General features: G+C 41.3%; 1 protein-coding gene across 5 annotated transcripts in view; it reads right to left on the bottom strand.

Moving 5' to 3' along the window:
• Positions 1-18,963, bottom strand: part of LOC144821874 (uncharacterized) — a 350,489-nt gene that overhangs the window by 45,427 nt on the left and 286,099 nt on the right. For 4 of the 5 annotated variants that reach the window (XR_013608485.1, XM_078679030.1, XM_078679031.1 and 1 more), the window contains one exon: positions 3,964-4,019. Coding sequence is in view for 4 of the 5 variants with exons in the window: in XM_078679030.1 (XP_078535156.1) it covers positions 3,964-4,019 (56 nt within the window). In the remaining variant the exon portion in view is untranslated. Of the gene's footprint in view, positions 1-3,963; positions 4,020-7,722; positions 7,814-18,963 lie in introns of those variants that run through there. The other variant, XM_078679033.1, reaches the window with a different exon arrangement.

The following is an 18,963-nucleotide window of genomic DNA, read 5'->3' as shown; positions in this document are numbered from 1 at the left end:
CGCACACAACCTGGGGGTCATCCTGGACTCATCACTGTCCATGACCCAGCAAGTCAACGCCGTCTCCTCCTCCTGCTTAAACACTCTGCGCATGCTCTGCAAGATCTACAGATGGATCCCCACCGAAACCAGAAGGACGGTCACCCAGGCCCTCGTCAGCAGCAGGTTGGACTACGGCAACGCCCTCTACACAGGAACCTCTGCCAAACTCCAGAAACGACTACAACGCATACAGAACGCCTCTGCACACCTCTTCCTTGACATCCCCCACCACATCACAGCCCACCTGAAAGGCCTGCACTGGCTCCCTGTGAACAAGAGGATCACCTCCAGCTCCTCACCCATGCTGTATTTCGAAACCAAAAAGTACATTCCACACCCCTCTCTCTCTCTCTCTCTCTTTCTCTCTCTCTCTCTCTCTCATGCTTTCAAATGCACAACGAACAATTCAAATGCACATTCCAAACGTTTTGTTCTTGGCAAGCTGTTCTACTGTGACAGCTCCCACTTTAAAACTAGGAGAAGAAATCTTTAAGAGAAAGAAGGCATATGCAGGACGTTGTACATTCAGGCTAGGATAAAATAACACACCAAAGTCAAATAAAATGATGGTGGTCAAAAGGTCATCATGTAGTGTCAGACCACAAGAGTGCCTACAGCACTACAAGGCCCTTGCTATCTGAGGAAGAGACTTTGACCAATCACCAACGCTACCTTACTGTCCCCCATTTCTCCAAAGCTAGGCATGGGGGTAGGCCGTTCTTGGTGGGGACCACTAAACTGTGGAATGACTTGCCTCCCCACCTACACATGCTAAACTCTGAGCAGGAGTTCAGAAAGACACTGAAAACCTTGCTTTTTAGGCTAAGGGATTAGCAGCTCGGTTCTTCTTCTCTGCTGTCTGCTGCACTAGTGCCGGGACACCTCGCTTGAGGTAGCTGTGCACTTTACAAATGCCCTTTATTATTATTATTATGATAATCTCCAACTATTTTGAACAGAAGATTCATCCATCTGCGAGTCATTGAGCCTATCAGGTTAGGCAGCTGACTCTAGCTTGGTAAGCTGCTCTGAACTTTCTCTTTCCTTGCCTGCAGCTCTATCTACTGACCATCATTTGGAATTGCTGGATGCTGTAGCTGAGATTTCCCCAGGCCTACGTTATTTGACCTGTTTATTTTGGAACAGTTCATCTCGATCTCTGGATCTATCAAATCTAGCTCTCCGCTGAACCTGATCCTACAAAATATTGGAACAAGGCAAAATCAGCTCTCCTATAACCTTTGTTGGAGGTTTGGAAGGTCTCTCTTATTAATGTCTAGGTTCCCAGGGAATACAAAAGGGCACTCATTGTTTGAATGCTGAAGAAACAAAACACTGATCAGGCCATTCTTTCTAAATTTGGTCAATGACTCTCCCATCCTTTGCAGTTAAAATTGTGGAGCAGCATTTATTCAAGAGCTCTCCAGAATTTGAAAAAGAACCACCTATTAAAATCTGTGCTGTCTGGTTCTCGACTGGCACATGGCACTGAAACTGTGCTGGTTTTGGTCTCAGCCAATTTAGTGCTCATGGAAAAGACAAATCCAGCAGCCTTAGTATATCTATCACAGCATTGGACCCTTTAACTCATTCCATCCTTCTATCTAGACGGCCTTGGTCGGAAAATCAGCACTTGAGTGGTGTAGAGCCTACCTTGAGGATAGATATCAAGCCGTGTGCATCCCTCCATATATGTCAGTATACAAGGCATTAGGACAAGGTGTCCCTCAAGAATTCAACACTTACTCCAACCCTGTTCAATGTCTATCTCTGTCCTTTGTTACTATTGGTCAGATTGGTGTCACCTGTATGAATTATCTGGATGACACTCAGCTTATCAAAGCCTTGGACAAAACTTTGGTTAATTTGCATCAGTGTATGTCCTCTGTCCTTTCATGGCTGAGACGCAGGGCCAGTTTATATGTTGAAGGGCATCTAACTACTGTGATGAAGGTTTGAATCAGTCCATCATACTCGTGAAGTTCTCCTGCCCAATTTATATATGTGACGGAAAAAACTCCTTCAGCCTTGACGGACATTAATGATACCAATGATTGGTTATCCTCCATCGGTAGCGTACAGTTGTATCGAGTCAGATAATATTCCTTTGGCATTGGGGTGGCAATTTATTTGGCCTATCCATCTAACTTAATGATGGATGCCTACTTCTCTCATCCTAGGTTTATGTGCCATGTATTCACACTTGCACACCACACTATTAAACATATCCTTTCAAAACCTTGATCAGTTGCCTTTCTCATTTGGAAGTTGCAAGACATTGGGGGAAATTTGCCTTTGGTTTAATTAATTTTGCTAATTGTTTGTCCTTAGTTTTTGTTGTGACTTTCGTATTTTTTATTATTTTCAACCATCTCTGGAAGAAGGAACTTCAGTTTTCCTGAGATAGAATTAACTGTTGTGGTTGATGAGATAATTAGGGTAGAGCCAAAGTTGTTTGGTGCCCTTATTTAGAATACCACTATTACCAAGAATACAAAGAAAAAACAAATGTGGGATAGAATTGTCACAAGAGTGAATACAGTCTCTAAAACCAGACACTCCCAAGAGGAAATTAGGAAGCACAAGAATGATCTAAGGGGAGTGTGAGCCCTGGCCTCAAAAGCACACATAGAAGTCCATCAGACAAGTGGGGGTTCTCCCAGGCACATGAACTTCTTTCTCTGGGAGGAGAAGGTGAATGGAGTCCTCCACACTGAAGGTTTGGCAGGAATCCCTGGTGGAACAGAGACTGGTAAGTTAATTGACTATGCAAGGAGGGTCTTCAGCACAACTCTGATATTCTCTGCATATATGTTAATATTTGTTTTCTAAACACAAATATTTCTTAACACATTTGCATGTTTTCTTTTTTATTTCATCAATAAAAAATTATAATTTTAGCAATAAAGTGTATCATTGGAGAGATCATCCTCTGCTTCGTGAGCAGACCCGACACATTGCCGCTGTTGCTGATCACCTCTCCATGCTCATGGTATAATCCATATAGCCATGTATCTCTACTCATTTGTTTTTGCTCTTCTCTGAGTATTTCTTTATAGTAGCAACAACAGTAATTTAGTTAGGAACTTAACAATTAACATAAGCTCAACACATAATTCGAGAAACTAGACACAGGGACCTAACTAGTGGGTACTAGGTATCCATTTTACTTACAATCTACATGCGCATTCATATTGATGTACCTGCTGTTATACATTTCTTTGTATGGTCTTGTTTTTGCATAGGTATGTCTTTTGTGCTTACAGGTCTAGAAAATATTGTTGTAATATATACATATATTTATATATTATATGTGATGTTTACTAATGACCACATCTTTCAAGACATTGTTAGGGCTCAATGACTACATCTCCCACAATGCAAAATTGTAGGACGTTTCCTTATTAAGATTTTTTTACTTCAACATGATACATGTTTCACTGATAGCAGCTTTATTCATGTATGACTGTTATTAATACATCAAATATACATATTACTAAATGTGTTAGAAGTGAAAAAGTGTTTCTTTAGCCTCTTGTGTGACACTCTATATTGAAGCCTTTAGTGGAAACATTTCTACTGGTGGCCTGGATCATGAGGAGGAACAGCCTGGTCGATCACATTTGTCTGGTCAGATCACAAGAGTGAGCCTCAGCCTAACAATACAACATCACAGAAATATAGAGTAGACTCTTACTAAACAAACCATAGTCGTGTATACTCCCGATGGCCAATTAAACTTCTCCAACTATAAATTTGATGTTAGCATATAATCACATTAGTAATTGCCATTACTCAAAACACACATTGCAATTCTTCCATCAGTCCGAGAATGTATTATGAGAATAAGGTACACAAAAACACATCAAAGTGCAAATATTAAGCATTCTATCTCTCTACATCAGAAGTGTAATTACTTACCATATCCAAGAGTCAATGCTTCACTGGTGCTACTGACTATGACAACGTGATGTGGCCTATAAAAAAATAAAATAATATATGAAACAAAAAAAAAACATTTGTTTTAAATGTATTTCCTTATATCACTTTTAAATAAAATGTATCATTTACAATGCTGAGCTTTTAACTTTTAACATTTGGGGAAAATGCATCCTGAATATTCAAAGCATTAAACTCTTCTTTTTATCAAAATTCACAAAAATTGTAACTTCATCATGTCCAGGCAACTACATGTAACATCTTAGAAGGCAACAACTGTAACATCTTTCTGACACTTAGTATGATATGTACTAAACAAATTAGGAATTATTAATTAATATTGTTATCCAAATGCTTGCTCTCGTGATTAGTAGAGGTTGTCTACTATATCTTGTCTAGGGTCAATTCCTTCTTCCTCACCACTGTCATCTTCATAGTACATTTCTCCAACATCACCTTAGGCCTCCTCATTGTTGTTATCATCTGGATCTACTTTTTGCTTGGCCGACCGCCTATTTAATTTTGGCCAGGGTGCAGACACATGAGGTGCGCGTAGCTAAGGCAAGTCCATCTGCTCCTGGCCATGCTAACAAAATAAAAGAATTCTTGATCTCTTGGCTGCTGACTATGCTCATCTACTTATTTTCAGAAGCAGTAAGTAATCTAAAAAACAGGAACTTCACATGCAAAGTCTCCTTCTGATCCTTTGAGTCACTCTAATATCTTATAAGTTATTTCTCTTAATACATGCTCACTGGTCAAACATGAGCTGGAGATTCTTGACTTGCTAAATACATACAATCCACACATCCTATTTCTTAGCAACAGTTGGCTAACAGAAGAATCCACTCCTGATATTTTAGCAGCTTTGCCAGATAGGTATTATATTCTCCAAGTAAACTGCTGTTCAGGTGAGAAAGGTGGTGGAATGACAGCTATCATTCTTAACGAATTCGAATTCTACCTCTCTTCACTGCCACAGCACTCTGGGGACTGACTTCCTAGCTATTAAACTGCAGTTGGCTAAACAGTCATTGTTTTGTATCTTAGCATACCACCCTCCTAATTATATGCCAACCTTCTCCCAGCAATTTTCTGATGTAATTTCTACCTTTTTAATTGATCACACTGAGAGTCTCATTTTAGGGGACCTTAATTATTGGGTAACAGGTGTCAAAATCCTAGAGTCTACATTCAGCCTTTATCCAGCTTTAAACTACACAACACTTATCCTCTCACATACATATTAAAGTACACATTCTGGACTAAATTTGGACAACAGCTCTTCTACTCTTCAGCTTACATGTTCTCCCAGTCCCTGATCTGATCATTTTTTGACTAAATTTAATACAGGTGACCTACAACAACAAGATATAAACTCAAGAAGCCATATCTATGTCCGTATTTGGTCACATATAGACATAAATGATTTTCGTGAAACCCGTATGGACTCTGCACCTAGTTACCGACAAGATACTCAATTAATTGAAATAGAAGTTCCTTCCTGGCTACTAAACACCAGTAATAAACATGCTCCCTTACAGAAAGCCAAAAACATGAAGCACACACTATCCTCATTTGAGATTTACAGAGGAACTGAAACTTGCTAAATTGAAACTCCACCAGTTGGAGAGGAAATGGCGTGAAGACTACACCCCTGACAATGAAATTCTTTTTTAAAAGGGCTTAGAGTACTACAAAGTTTTACTTTTGCATTTTAAGGCTCTTTTATTTAAGAATAAGATCTTGCATTCAGCCAATAAATCCAAGGACACTTTTAGAATTTTAACCAAATTATCTAGCTCAGACAGATTGTCTCTGGCAATATCCCCTCCATTGAAAAAAATCAATACAATTAAAGATAGCATTGCACCGGGCTTTAAGGACCCTCAGGTAGCTTATTCTGATAGGAACCCTACTGTACTCTCCTTGCTCTTAGTAAAGAATGGGTAATTGAGCTAATGGCTAAAGTAAAGTCTGGCTCACCTAATGATCCTTGCCCCCTAAGTTCCTTAAATCTTTTCTTCCTGGAATAGCTGTTCTATTTATATATTTTCCTACATTCTTCTTTGACCCAAGGAATTGTACCAATGCCTTTTTAAGAGGCAGTAGTAATTTCCTTAGGCGAAGATCTGGTACTCTTGAAAATTGAAAAACTACCATCCTGTCTCCTTGTTGCCTTTTCCTGCCAAATTATTAGAAACACAAGTGGCTCAGACTCTATGTTCCCATTTGAAGAAGTCTCAGTTTTTGAATGTGGGCCAGCCGGTGTTTCGTCCTGCGCATGGTACTGAATCATATGTCTCTGAAGCAGATGATATCTGTAAGGGCGGTGATGAAAAATTGACCTCTGCTCTACTTCTACTTGACCTTTCAGCAGCCTTCAAAATCGTTGACCATAAATTACTTGTGAACTGAATACAGTTGGTCACCTGCGCCCTTCTAAAACTCTTGCAATTCAAGTAAACTGTGGGGTTCCACAGGGCTCTTCGCTATCCCCACATCTATTTAATACCTATATTAAACCCCTTATTCAAACTCTAAACGAGATGAACTGTAAATGATATAACTGCATAGATTTGCCAGCTTTGGTTTAGATTAGATGGCTCCTTTGATTCCCAATGAAACTTCCAATCTGTTATGTGGTTTATTTGAGATTGGATTGCTGCCAATTTCCTAAAGCCTAATGCAGACAAAATGGAAATTGTTATTTTAAATAATAAAATTAATGCTTAGTTTCCTTCTGATTGGCCCTCTTAAATGGGGAACCTCCTGTTTAAAAAATATCGGCTGAGAGCTTAGGCTTTTAGCATAAATGAACTTACCTTGAGACCTCAGATAGGCTCAGTGATCTCAACCTGTTTCCTGACTTTGAGAAAAATAAAAAAGAAGATTGCAAGGTACCTTACATATAAGACCTTAATTCTGGTGGTCGTAGCACTAATTACCTCTCTGCTCAAAAATGCCAATTCTTTGCATCTCGGTCTCCCCAAATACCAGTTATGTGGTTGCAGATTGTCCAAAATCAGGTAGACAGGCTTATATTTAAGGCACCTAGAAGCTGCCACATCACCCCTCTACTAAAACATCTTCATTGGCTTCCACTGGAACAAAGGATCACCTTTAAAGCCTTATCTTCAAGGCACTCTGAGAGAGGGGTCCCCAATTTTTAAGAATTATGAAATATCTACTAACTAATAATTTACGATCATTGTCCTCCAATTTACCAATCATTCCCAAATTCAAGAGGCAAAGAATGGGTCTGTATGATATGGAATTCCCTGGCTCAATCTTTTTCCTTCAGATGGACTACCTGAAATTTAGGAATGATTAAAGGCTTGCAGGCACATGCATCATCCGTTTAAAAAATCGCAAAAATTGCGAACCGCAAAAACAGTCCATATGCGAATGCAAAGTATCCGCCAGCAATACATGAACAAAAATATTGCAAAAACACAAGTTTTCGCTGAAATAAGGAATCGCTTACATTTCTTAGAATAGGATTGCGATTCTGTAATTGCGTCTCCCAAATAGCGAATCGCAATTAAAGAATCACAAATCTATGCATGGAAAACCGCAAATTGCGATTTTCCAGAAAACGCAATTTAGCAAGTGCAATATAAGAAGGATCACAACCAGGTGGTAATCATGGGTGCAAATTACATACATCTGAAATCCAACAGAAACGTATTTAAACACACCTAGAACGCCCCTTAACATTTCACAATAGCAGCGCTGTACCTGATGGCGAGGAGGATGAGGCTCCAGGCTGCAGCAGACAGAAGGAGGAGACTACAGGAACGCATTTTCAGAGTCCGAATTACATTGCTAGGACATACTGAGGACGAGAAACACAACAAGTATAGGCTCAATGCTGCAATGATCATTGATTTAATAACTGAATTGCATCCCATTTTACAGCATCTGAAACGTAGGACCAATGCAATACCCACACATATGCAGACCATATGTTGCCCGCACCTACTGGCGTCAAGCAGTTTTCAGGGGGTCATAGCAGTAGCTGAAGGTGTGTCTCAAAGCGCACTTTCACGTATCTTTAAAGCATTCCTTGCTGCCATGATGACTCGGATCAACTCCCAAATCAGCTTCCCCACAACCGCTTATGATCTGACCAAGACCAAATAGGATTTTTAGCAGATAGCCCACTTCCCACAAGTCTTAGGTAGCATTAATTGCACCCATATAGCAATACGTCCCCCTGCAGGTAATGAATATTTATATAGGAATAGGAAATGTTACCATTCCCTAAACATACAGGTAGTATGCAATGCCAAAAACATAATAACTGATATAGTGGCTCAATACCCAGGTAGTGCCCATCGTTCCTACATATTCCACCAGAGCGGCATAGACATTCGTCTGTCCTGGGGTGAAGTTGGCGAGGGACATCTTCTTGGTAAACATATGTTATTAATTGTAACCAACATTGCACGTATGCCAATGCACTACCTGACCCTTTGCTTACTTCCATGTAGGTGACAGCGCATACGCCTTGAGGAATTACATCATGATGCCGTACATAAATCCTACAACCCCCAATGAGCCGAGGTACAATGCTGCGCATATCTCCAACAGGAACAAAATTGAGCGCATGTTTGGGCTTTTGGAGAGCCGGTTCAGATGTCTACACAAAACAGGTGGAGCATTAAAATACAAACCAGAACAATGCTGCAGGATAGTGGCTGCATGTGCCATATTGCATAACATTGCCACAAGGAAAGGCATTCCTATAGAGGTGTCTGACAGCGAGTCAGAGGACAACGACCAGCAAGGGCCACCCCAACGTGCAGTACATGGGCAAGCGCAGCTGAAGGGCGCAGGAGATGCACAGAAATCACACAAAACTTTTACTGAGGTGAGTAATGATGAGACAACACACGGCTATTGCTATCCAACTTTGTTTTAATCAAATAATAGGTATTTGGTGTTGATGCACACATACCATGTGTCCAGTGGCACAGGAATAGCATTAATGATTAATGAACCAAAAGTCAGTCACAACAGTTGTCACCGTCAATGGTTACCATAACGCAATGTCTGTGGCCATGCCATTCTATTTCTCCCACACAGACCCAGACGCCTTTCATATGGTGCATCCTCATCCCTCATTTTGGTAGCAGAGGGTGTACTGCTGTGTGTGTTGCGCCCACTTGCAGTGGAGACAGGTATAGATAGGCTGCTGAGGCTTGAGGCCTCCTCACTCCCCCCTTCCGTGTGGCTAGATTAGACCCAACTGTGGCAGCCTGCATTACTTCCACTGCAGTCGTCACCTGGCCCAGTGCCTTTACCACAGCCCCGCTCCAATAGGACAGCTCAGTCTGCATTGTCACAGACCAACGTGCCAGCAGTGCAGTTGTGGTGGCCAGCCTATTATTCGATTTGGCATACACGCGTATGCGCTGCATCAGCTGGCGATGGTGCCTTCTCTGTGACACATGTCCCTCCCTCATCACCTTGGTCAGTACCGCACGCAATCAGTCAGGGATGCAATGTTGCCATACATTTTTCAGATTTGAGCCTGAACAAAGCACATGTTTTTCGCTTGCAGGCGCTGCACCCTGAGCATCTGGCCCTCCAGACCACCCCATATAGCAGTTGGTTGTTCCTCCTGCCGTGTATTTTGTGACCTGGTTTCTCGCTGCCGGGATCGAACTGTGCTGCTCCGGGGCTGTGCTTGGGGAGTCGGCGTGGTTGTTACTTGAGCCCGGCTGAACACTGATGTTGCATGTGCCTCATCCTTTGTTTCCATTGCCACGACTGGTGGGACTGTTGCCCTGTGTGCTCTAGGGGCATGTGATGAATGTTGTGGTACCACAGGTATTTCTGTCTCAACTACAGCGGTTTCTTACAGTGTCTCCATGCAGACACTGTCATCTGCCTCTTCACGTACTACATCTGTGATGTTAAACAGTGCAAATCTGCATTAGTTTCTGTCTGTTATGTGATGTCATATGAATCGTTATTTTTCTGCAATTAAATAGGTTGCTGTTACACTATATCCGACTTTTTTCATTTATATTTGTGTGTTTGCCAAAGTACCTGCCAGACCTGACTGCATCTCCCCTAATGCACTTTGATATGATTGTCAGATGTGCACTGGATTTGCATTATCGGAACATGTGCTGCACTGAGTAGATGTCATACCTAACATATGTATACTGATGGTCACTTGCATGCATCTTACCTTCAGATGAGTTGGCCGCTCCGGAGGTGTCTAGCTGCATCACACCAACAACAGCTTCAGGCTAGAGGGTTGACTCCACCATGTCCTCCATGGGTGTGTTCCCGGTCTGTGTCGATGTTCCCCCTCCTGTCTTCCTGGCTTCTCTCAACCTCTTGGCGATACATTCTTTAGCAGGGATGCGCAGGTTGTACCATCTTTTTTTTAAATCATCAATGGTGTGGTGTGTAACCCCAACAGCATTAACTTCGCGTTGAATCCAGATCCATATTTTCCTTTTTTCTTGCTCAGGAACTTTCAATTACATTTTCCCAAACAGTTTATCATGGCTTTTTTTATTATTGCAATTACCAACAAGCCAGTCCCTCACATTTCCCAGTTGTACCATCTGCTATTGAATGCTGCTATTGCATAACACAAAGGAATCATGGGTGGATCCAGACAAGTGAGCACAGACACTTGTGATGTAGAGATCTGCAAAGCAGACTATTTGCTTATTGATAGAATGAAAACGTTTACTGTTCCAGTACATTTGCTATCTGTTGTGTGGTGGAACCAAAGCAACATGTGTTCCATCAATGGCACAAAGTGGTATGCTACCATGCAAAAAACTCAGCCTTGATATTGTTCAAGGTTGCCACAATATGAGGGAATAGAATATAAGTGTTTCTATGGCTCATCATTACAATTAGAAACATCTTACAAGAAGAACTAGCAGATGAAGTCTTGTCTCAGTACAGCCAGCTGAATGGCTAGCCGGAGCAACAGGTATTAACAACTTCTGTTGAGATATTAATTTCTCCTTTAAAGCTTATTTTAATGTTTTACCAAAAACAGGCGGAAACTGTGCATTGTGTGTTTGTGCAAATATTTAAGAACATGTAGAGGAAAGAAAGAATTTCAAACCTATTCTATGATGAACTGGGAATTGTTTGCATTGCACATACATGGGTGTTATACTAATGTAGTATTATTTTCATAGCTTTTCAATTTAGGAAAGAAAGAAAGACTTTCTAACCTATTCTATGATGAACTGGGAATTGTTTGCATTGCACAAGACATGGGTGTTATACTAATGTATTATTATTTTCATAGCTTTTAAATCATAAATTTAGGATATTTAGCAATATTTTGTAATATGTACATGCTACAATGGTAAGTGTGTTCATATGCTGAAGTCATTGTTATAGTTTTTTCAGCAATTTTTTTCATTCATGTAAACCACAAAAGCTCATTTAAGTTAAAGTTTGTAGTGGTTTGTTGGCATAGTTGTTGATAATAAAAAATATTTTGGTATGAATTCATTTTAATTTTGAAAACAAGATATATCAAAAAAGTAAGTTATAGTTTTATCAACATTTCCATAGTAAATGCCCTTTTAGTTTTGCTTATAATTTGGTACCGTTTGATGAATCTTCACACAAATTTCCAAAAAAATGCTCTTTTGTTGTCCAGCTTGTGCATTGGAAAGTTTCAGGGTGATTAGTCAAGTGGACGCATTTTCTATAGACTTTAAGACAATGCTACAGCAAAAAAAAGTATCCCCTCCCCTTTTTAAGTGCATTTGGGCCAGGGAGATGGGGTCCCCGGCCCTTAATGAGGCTCGGGGAGTGTGCTGTGTGCCCCCTTCTCCTTAGTTAAGTACTTTGGCACTGGGGGATGGGGTTGTCAGGCCTAATAAGGCTCGGGTAGGGTGAGCAGCACAGCCCTGCCTCACCTTTTTCATTGGTTTTGGCCCAGGGGAAGGGGTCCCCGGGTGCTAGTAAGGCTTGGGATGGGGGTTGTGTGGCCCCCCCTTGCTCTTTTATGAAATTCGGCCCTGGGGGACAGGGTCCCTGGATTCTAATAATACTCGGGGAGACATCAGTGTGGCCCCTCCCCTTTTGTATCCAATTTGGCCTTGGGATGAGGTATCAGGGGCCTAATACGGCCCAGGGAGGGTGTCGCATGCCCCCTTCCCTTAATTATCAAATTTGGCCCTGGAGTATGGGGTACCTGGGGCCTCCGTATGCTTGCCCAGCCTGGGCAAGGGGGGAGGGTTTGTTGCCTGCAGGTTGAGAATTTGCTTTTGTGGTGGTCTTAGGTATGAATTGGTAGTATGTACCAATTACTGGATGGTACTGCACAAACACAAGTCCTATCCTCCCTGCTGATCAGCAATGTTAGACATTAGGTTTCTGCTAGGCAAAGGTATGCACCACAGCCAAGTAGGAAGCACACTTCTAGTTTGGGTAAGGCAGATACACACCGTAAATTAACTTGTGCTCCCCCCTGTAACTTGGCACAGAGCAGACAGGCTTAACTTAAGAGAGAATGTGCAAAGTATTTGTGCAACACTTTAAACAGTGACTCCATGAAAACACCACAAAAAGGACTCCACACTAGTTTAGGAAGATAGATTATGATTTTATAAATAAAACAAGACAAAATAAACAAAAATGAAAGCAGTAAAAGTCAGGATATACATTTTTAAATATTGAAAGTGAAAAAAGTGCTTTGAAGCAATTAACACCTATGGGGTTATCTGGCCACACTGGACCGGGGTTAAAGTCAAGAGTTCAGGTGGCCGGAATGGAGCACAGGCCAAATACAGGATCCACGTGAGGCTTCCTGAACAAAAGTAGTTTGACACGGGTCGCAACAGTGAGATACGGAGTGAAGCCAAGTGATGCGTTGGTTCCATGGATTTTCTCCATGCAACAATGGCGATGCTCCAGTTCTGAAGATGGAGTGCTGGCTCCAAGATGCATTGGTTTTGAAGTCAATGCGCCGGGTTTCTCACTCAGTCGAGGGGATACGCCGATTGTCTCTTTCTGCAGTGGCGGCAAAGAGGTGGTTCCGAAGCATCCGCTCCTATAGCAATGCGTTGGTTCCAAGTGCGCTGGGTTGGTTCTGGTCCCGCAACAGTGGCAATGCATTGGTTCTGCTGGCGCAGCAGAGGATGTATCGATTCCACTGGAGCAAGCACCTAGATCCACTTCCAAAATACAGCCACAGAAGCATGGTGTAAGACTTTGATATCCCTGAGTCTTAAAACAGCAGGCAAGCCAGAATGCCCTTGGAGATCACTCTGGGTTCAAGTGAGATAGTCTAAGTAGCACAGCAGCACATCAGAAAGTCAGTTCCCCCAGAACAGCAGTCCATTGGGAGCTCTTGTAGCAGAACAGCAGTACTTTCTCCTGACAGAGTTTCTTCACAGGTCCACTAGAGCTTCACTTGGTGGGGTCAGAGACCCAGTATTTATACACAGTTGTGCCTTTGAAGTGAGGGTGACTACAAAGAAGGGCTTTGAAATGCACAGAGGTCCTTCCTCCCATATCTGGCCTCAGCCTCTGATATGACCCCCTTTGTGTGGGGACAGGACACAACCTATCCAGTTGTAAGTGTCAGCTCTTCCCTTCCATCCTGCCCAGGATGACCCATCAGGATGTGGATGGCCACTCAGTCACACCTAAAGCACAAAGTCCAGCTGTCACCTACACTAGACTGATATTGGAGACAGGCTGCTGGCACACAGGGCTAAGAGCAGAAAAATGCAATCTTTTTGAAAGTGGCATGTTTAAAAGGGTAATGATAAATGTGAGCTTACTGGTAAAGATAATTTATCATTATCATTCCAGTAATATGAAACTTGGCAGATCTTCTTGTTCTCAATCACGAGTTGCAGCTTATAAAGTCTAATAAGGAATTTGCAAAGTTTAGTAGTGAAAAACGATTTTCGGTGTTTTACACTACCAGGACAAGAAAAACAGATAAGTACATGTCATACTAATTGATCATAGAGCACCCTGCCCTATGGGCTACCTAGGGCCTACCTCAAGGGTGACTTAGATATAATAAGCAGGTAGTTCAAGGCTTGGCAAGGAGATTGAAATGGCAGTGTGGCTCACTGGTTAGAGAAGTGTGGCTCACTGGTTAGAAGCGGCAGACCCTGAAGCAGAGGTCGGCCCGGGACCAGGGTTCAATTCCCGACGCGGCAGGGTCTTGGGTCAATGTCAGCGGACTCGATAATTCTCGCTTAGGTGCCTACGCTAACCATGGGTCCCACTCTGCAACTCTGGGCAATAGCTTGCTTAATCTCCACAACGGCCCCAGCAACGCCGGGGATGCCTGACTTCACCTTGGGGTGCCCTCTCACAGGGAAAGCCAGGACGGGTTCCCCAGCGGTATACAGCGCCAGGACACCACGTAACGAGGTAACAGTGTGCTTTACAAGTATACATACATACATACAAGTTGACATGGCAGTGCAAACTGCACACACAGGTCCTGCAGCAGCCTTAATTGGCTGTCACCATCAGTGCTTCAGACCCACTAGTAGCATTTAATTCACAGCCCAAGGCACTTGTAGTGCACTTTACTATAAACATATAAGTAAATTGAATATTCCATTTGGGAATGAACCAATTTTACCATGTTTAGGAGAAAGAGCACATGCATGTTAGCACTGGTTAGCAGTGGCAAAGTGCTCAGAGCCCTAAAGCATACAAAAACAAGGTCCAAAAAAGAGGAGGAGGAAGGCAAAAAGTTTGGGGTGACCCTTCAGAGAGGGCCATTTTCCAATATTTGGCTTTTAGGAAAGCTTTAGATTTGTTTATACGTTGAGTAAGTCAACATATGCTGTATACAACAGTACTGATTACTAATAAGCACATATGTCTTTCACATCAAGAATTCTTGAGTAGTCATCACAAACACATAATAAACACTGTTAATGTGTTAAATCAAGCTAATGTCCTTACGTACTGCAATGACATGTACCCCTTTCACTCTTAGAGAGCCTACTATTGGTGATTCATCAAAGTACCCAAACTAAACAATAACAGGGGAAGAAGGTAGCTAATTATTGAACGAGTGGACTGAGATTTCTGAGAGACTGCAACAGCTATAGTGCCCTTTCAAATGATTCTACAAAGAAAATTGCTGACCAAATCAAAACCATGGTACATGAAACAATGTGAAGAATGTATCTTGAAGGCTGTGGCTGAATTCCTATTTTAAAATTCTGGCCAAAATTCATAAGCAACAGTATCCACTACCTGGACGTCCAATAGTTTCCCACATTGACGATTTACTAGAACCATTATCCATCCTTTGTGTTTTTTTCCTGCGACCAAGAGTAGAAAAAACAATGGGCCACATGTATCATGCATTTTACCAGTTGCAAATGCTCTGATTCGCAGAATTGGGCTGTTTGCAATTGTTAAAATGCCTTTTGGTATGTATGAATTCCAAGTTGTGATTTAGTAACATGTTACTGAATCGCAATTTGAAATTACGAATACATGCCGATTCGGTATTAGAAAGGGTCTTGGTTAGGGCGTCCCTTCCTAATAACGAATTGCAGTGGTATGTAGGAAAACGTTCACATTTTACCACCTTCTACAAGTCAGTGGTAACCCATTCGCAAACATGAAGACGTCCCCAATGGACCCCTTTCCCTTTGTGAATGGTAGAAAAAATGTGTTTCATTCAATCGATCAATCAATCAATCAATCAATCAATCAATCAAACAGAGCCTTTGTAGAGCACACTACATATCCATGAGGGTCTCAAGGAGCTGGGGGGTGGGGGGATGGAGGAACGCTGTTACTGCTCGAAAAGCCAGGTCTTGAGGAGTCTTCTGAAGGTCAGCAGGTTTTGGGTCTGTCGTAGGTGGATGGGTAGGGTGTTCCAGGTCTTGGCGACGAGGTGGGAGAACGATCTGCCGCCGGAGGTCACTCTTCGGATGCGGGGGACCATGGCGAGGTCTGCAGAGCGGAGCTGGCGGGTGGGGGGTCTAGAAGTGGAGTCGTCCGTTGAGGTAGGCTGGTCCGGTGCTGTGGAGTGCTCTGTGTGAGTGGTTGAGGAGCTTGAAGCTTATCCTCTTGTTGACGGGGAGTCAGTGCAGGTCTCTCAGGTGGGGTGTGAAGTGGCGTCGGCGAGGGATGTCGAGGATCAGACGTGCCGAGGCGTTCTTGATGCTTTGAAGACGTATCAGGAGTTTGGCCGAGGCTCCTGCGTAGAGGGCGTTTACGTAGTCCAATCTGCTGCTGATGAGGGCCTGGGTAACCGTTCTTCTTGTTTCGGTGGGTATCCACTAGTAGATCCTGTGGAGCATTCGGAGGGTGTTGTGATGCAAAGGGTGGAGTCGAGGATGATCCCTAGGTTGTTTGCGTGGTCGTGGGAGTTGGAGCTGTTCCCAGTGCAGTCATCAGGAGTCGTCCCATGTTAGCATTGTTTTGTTTTGTTTTTGTACTTCTATAGCGCACAGCTACCCGCAGTGGGTTTCCCGGCGCTTGTACGAATACCACAAGGGAACCCTTCCTGGCTTTCCCTGTGAAGTGTCCACTCCTGGGCACCCGCGTGTTGTGGGGGCCGTTGTGGAGACTAAGCAAGCTATTGCCCAGAGTTGCAGCGTGGGACCCATTATCAGAATAGGCACTGTGACGAGAATTTCCGGTCAGGGGAATTAATGAGCCCGAGACCCGCCGAGGCGGGAATCAAACCCTGGTCCCTGGCCAGAGCTCTGCATCGAGGTCTGCCTGCTCTAACCATTGAGCCACACTTCTCCACATGGGTCGCATGAACCATGCCTGGTCTTAAAAAAAATTAAAACAAAGCTTTTCAATGTTCCACTTCTGAAGTGCAGGGCTGCACCAAATTTAGAAGGGTGCAGAGCAGGAATATCCCCGCAAAAATATCGTGGGGAAGAAATATCAACAACATAAATATCATGGACAAGAATATCGACTAACATCGATTTCAAAGACATTGACGTTTTAAATAATGTTTACAAAAATATAGTTGACACAATTATCGAATTATTAATAATGTTATGTATTTTAGTGTTTTTCATAAAATTGTTTGTTATTTTATTATACGTTTTAGAATTTTACTAGTTATTAATTTATTTTAAGTTTAATTTTGTGTTTTTAGTTCTGTAACGGGTTGTGGGTTTATAGGGGAATAGGGTGGGCAGTATTTTAATTATATAACATTTATTGAATAATTAATGTGTTAATTGATTAAATAGTAATAGTTTAATAATTATTTCTCAATTAATTTCAATTAATCGATTAACAATTAATGTTAATTGTATAATTAATTTTTGGTGTGTGTTGTGGTGTTTACATGTGCAAATGGTGTGAAGGGTGGTAAGTAATTATTTTTTATTGATTAATTCTTAAATATTTATAAATTAATTTCCATTAATTAATGAGTAATTATTAATTTTAATTGTTTAATTAATTTTAGGTGTGTGTTGTGGATATTATAGTGTTCATTAATGTGTAAATAAGAATTTTTTATTATCTTTGTTAATAATAATATATTTAAATTTATATATTATTTATGTTAATATTGGAAATTAATTTTAATAAATATGTTAATGTTTTTGTTTCTTATTGTTGTGGGATCCAGCACTTTACCCCTACGCTATCCAGCGCTTTCCCTACTATTCTACTCACTGGAGTTGGAATAGTAATTTTTACCCCTACGCTATCCAGCGCTTTCCCTACTGTTGCACTCACTGGAGTGGAAATAGTAATTTTCATACCTCCGCTATCCAGCGCTTTCCCTACTGTTGCACTTGCTGGAGTGGGAATAGTAATTTGTACCCCTACGCTATCCAATGCTTTTCCTACTGTTGCTCTCACTGGAGTGGGAATAGTAATTTTTACCCCTACGCTATCCAACACTTTCCCTACTGTTGCACTCACTGGAGTGGAAATAGTAATTGTGACCCCTATTCTATCCAGTACTTTCCCTACTGTTGCACTCACTGGAGTGGGAATAGTAATTTTTACCCCTACGCTATCCAGCGCTTTCCCAACTGTTGCTCTCACTGGAGTGGGAATAGTAAGTTTTACCCCTACGCTATCCAGCACTTTCCCTACTGTTGCACTCACTGGATTGGGAATGGTAATTTTTACCCCTACGCTATCCAGTGCTTTCCCTACTGTTGCACTCACTGGAGTGGGAATAGTATTTTTTATAACTACGCTATCCAGCGTTTTCTCTACTGTTGCACTCACTGGAGTGGGAATAGTCATTTTTACCTCTCCGCTATCCAGCGCTTTCCCTACTGTTCCACTCACTGAAGTGGGAAAAGTAATTTTTACCCCCTCGCTATCTAATGTTTTCACTAATATTGTGTCTATTTTGTTATTAAATGTATGTTTTATTCTTGTTTTTAATAGTTTAATGTGTTAGTTAAATATAGAATATTTTATTTTATTTAAAATTATTTATATATGTGTATATTTTATTTATACATTATTTAAAAAGTTTATAAATTAAAGATAATAGGTAATAAAATGTATTTAAGTAAATATATGTATATGTACACATGTTTTGTGTTTATATTTATTAAAGTAAGTTTATTAGTTATAATTAGTTAAACTATATATTAAATTTAATTTATTTTGTCAATAATATTAAGATTATTTAATTAATTTTATGTAAGTTATGTTATTTTTTAAAGTCGATATTTTTTACTTCTACTTTTTTACATCAATATTTTTGCGTGGTTATTATTGTACTTACCTGTTTATGTATAGGAAGTCGATATTTTTGTTATCGTTATTTTCACATCGATATTTTTTTCATCGATATTTTTAATATTGATATTTTAACATGGAACCATTTATAAGAACAAAAATCAACAAGACAGAAAGGGAAATGCTCCAAGTAGAACTCTTGGTCCCCTAGCTCATATAGTCAAAACAACAAAAGAGTGTACCTTCTCAGAGGAAGAGCAGGCATGAAGAATCAAACTTGGTTCTATGGAAAGCCCTCAC

Source organism: Lissotriton helveticus, chromosome 2_2, assembly GCF_964261635.1.
Source record: "Lissotriton helveticus chromosome 2_2, aLisHel1.1, whole genome shotgun sequence".
NCBI classification, from domain to species: Eukaryota; Metazoa; Chordata; class Amphibia; order Caudata; family Salamandridae; genus Lissotriton; species Lissotriton helveticus.
Note: the sequence above shows the minus strand (reverse complement) of the source record. Positions and strands in the feature narration are given on the sequence as shown.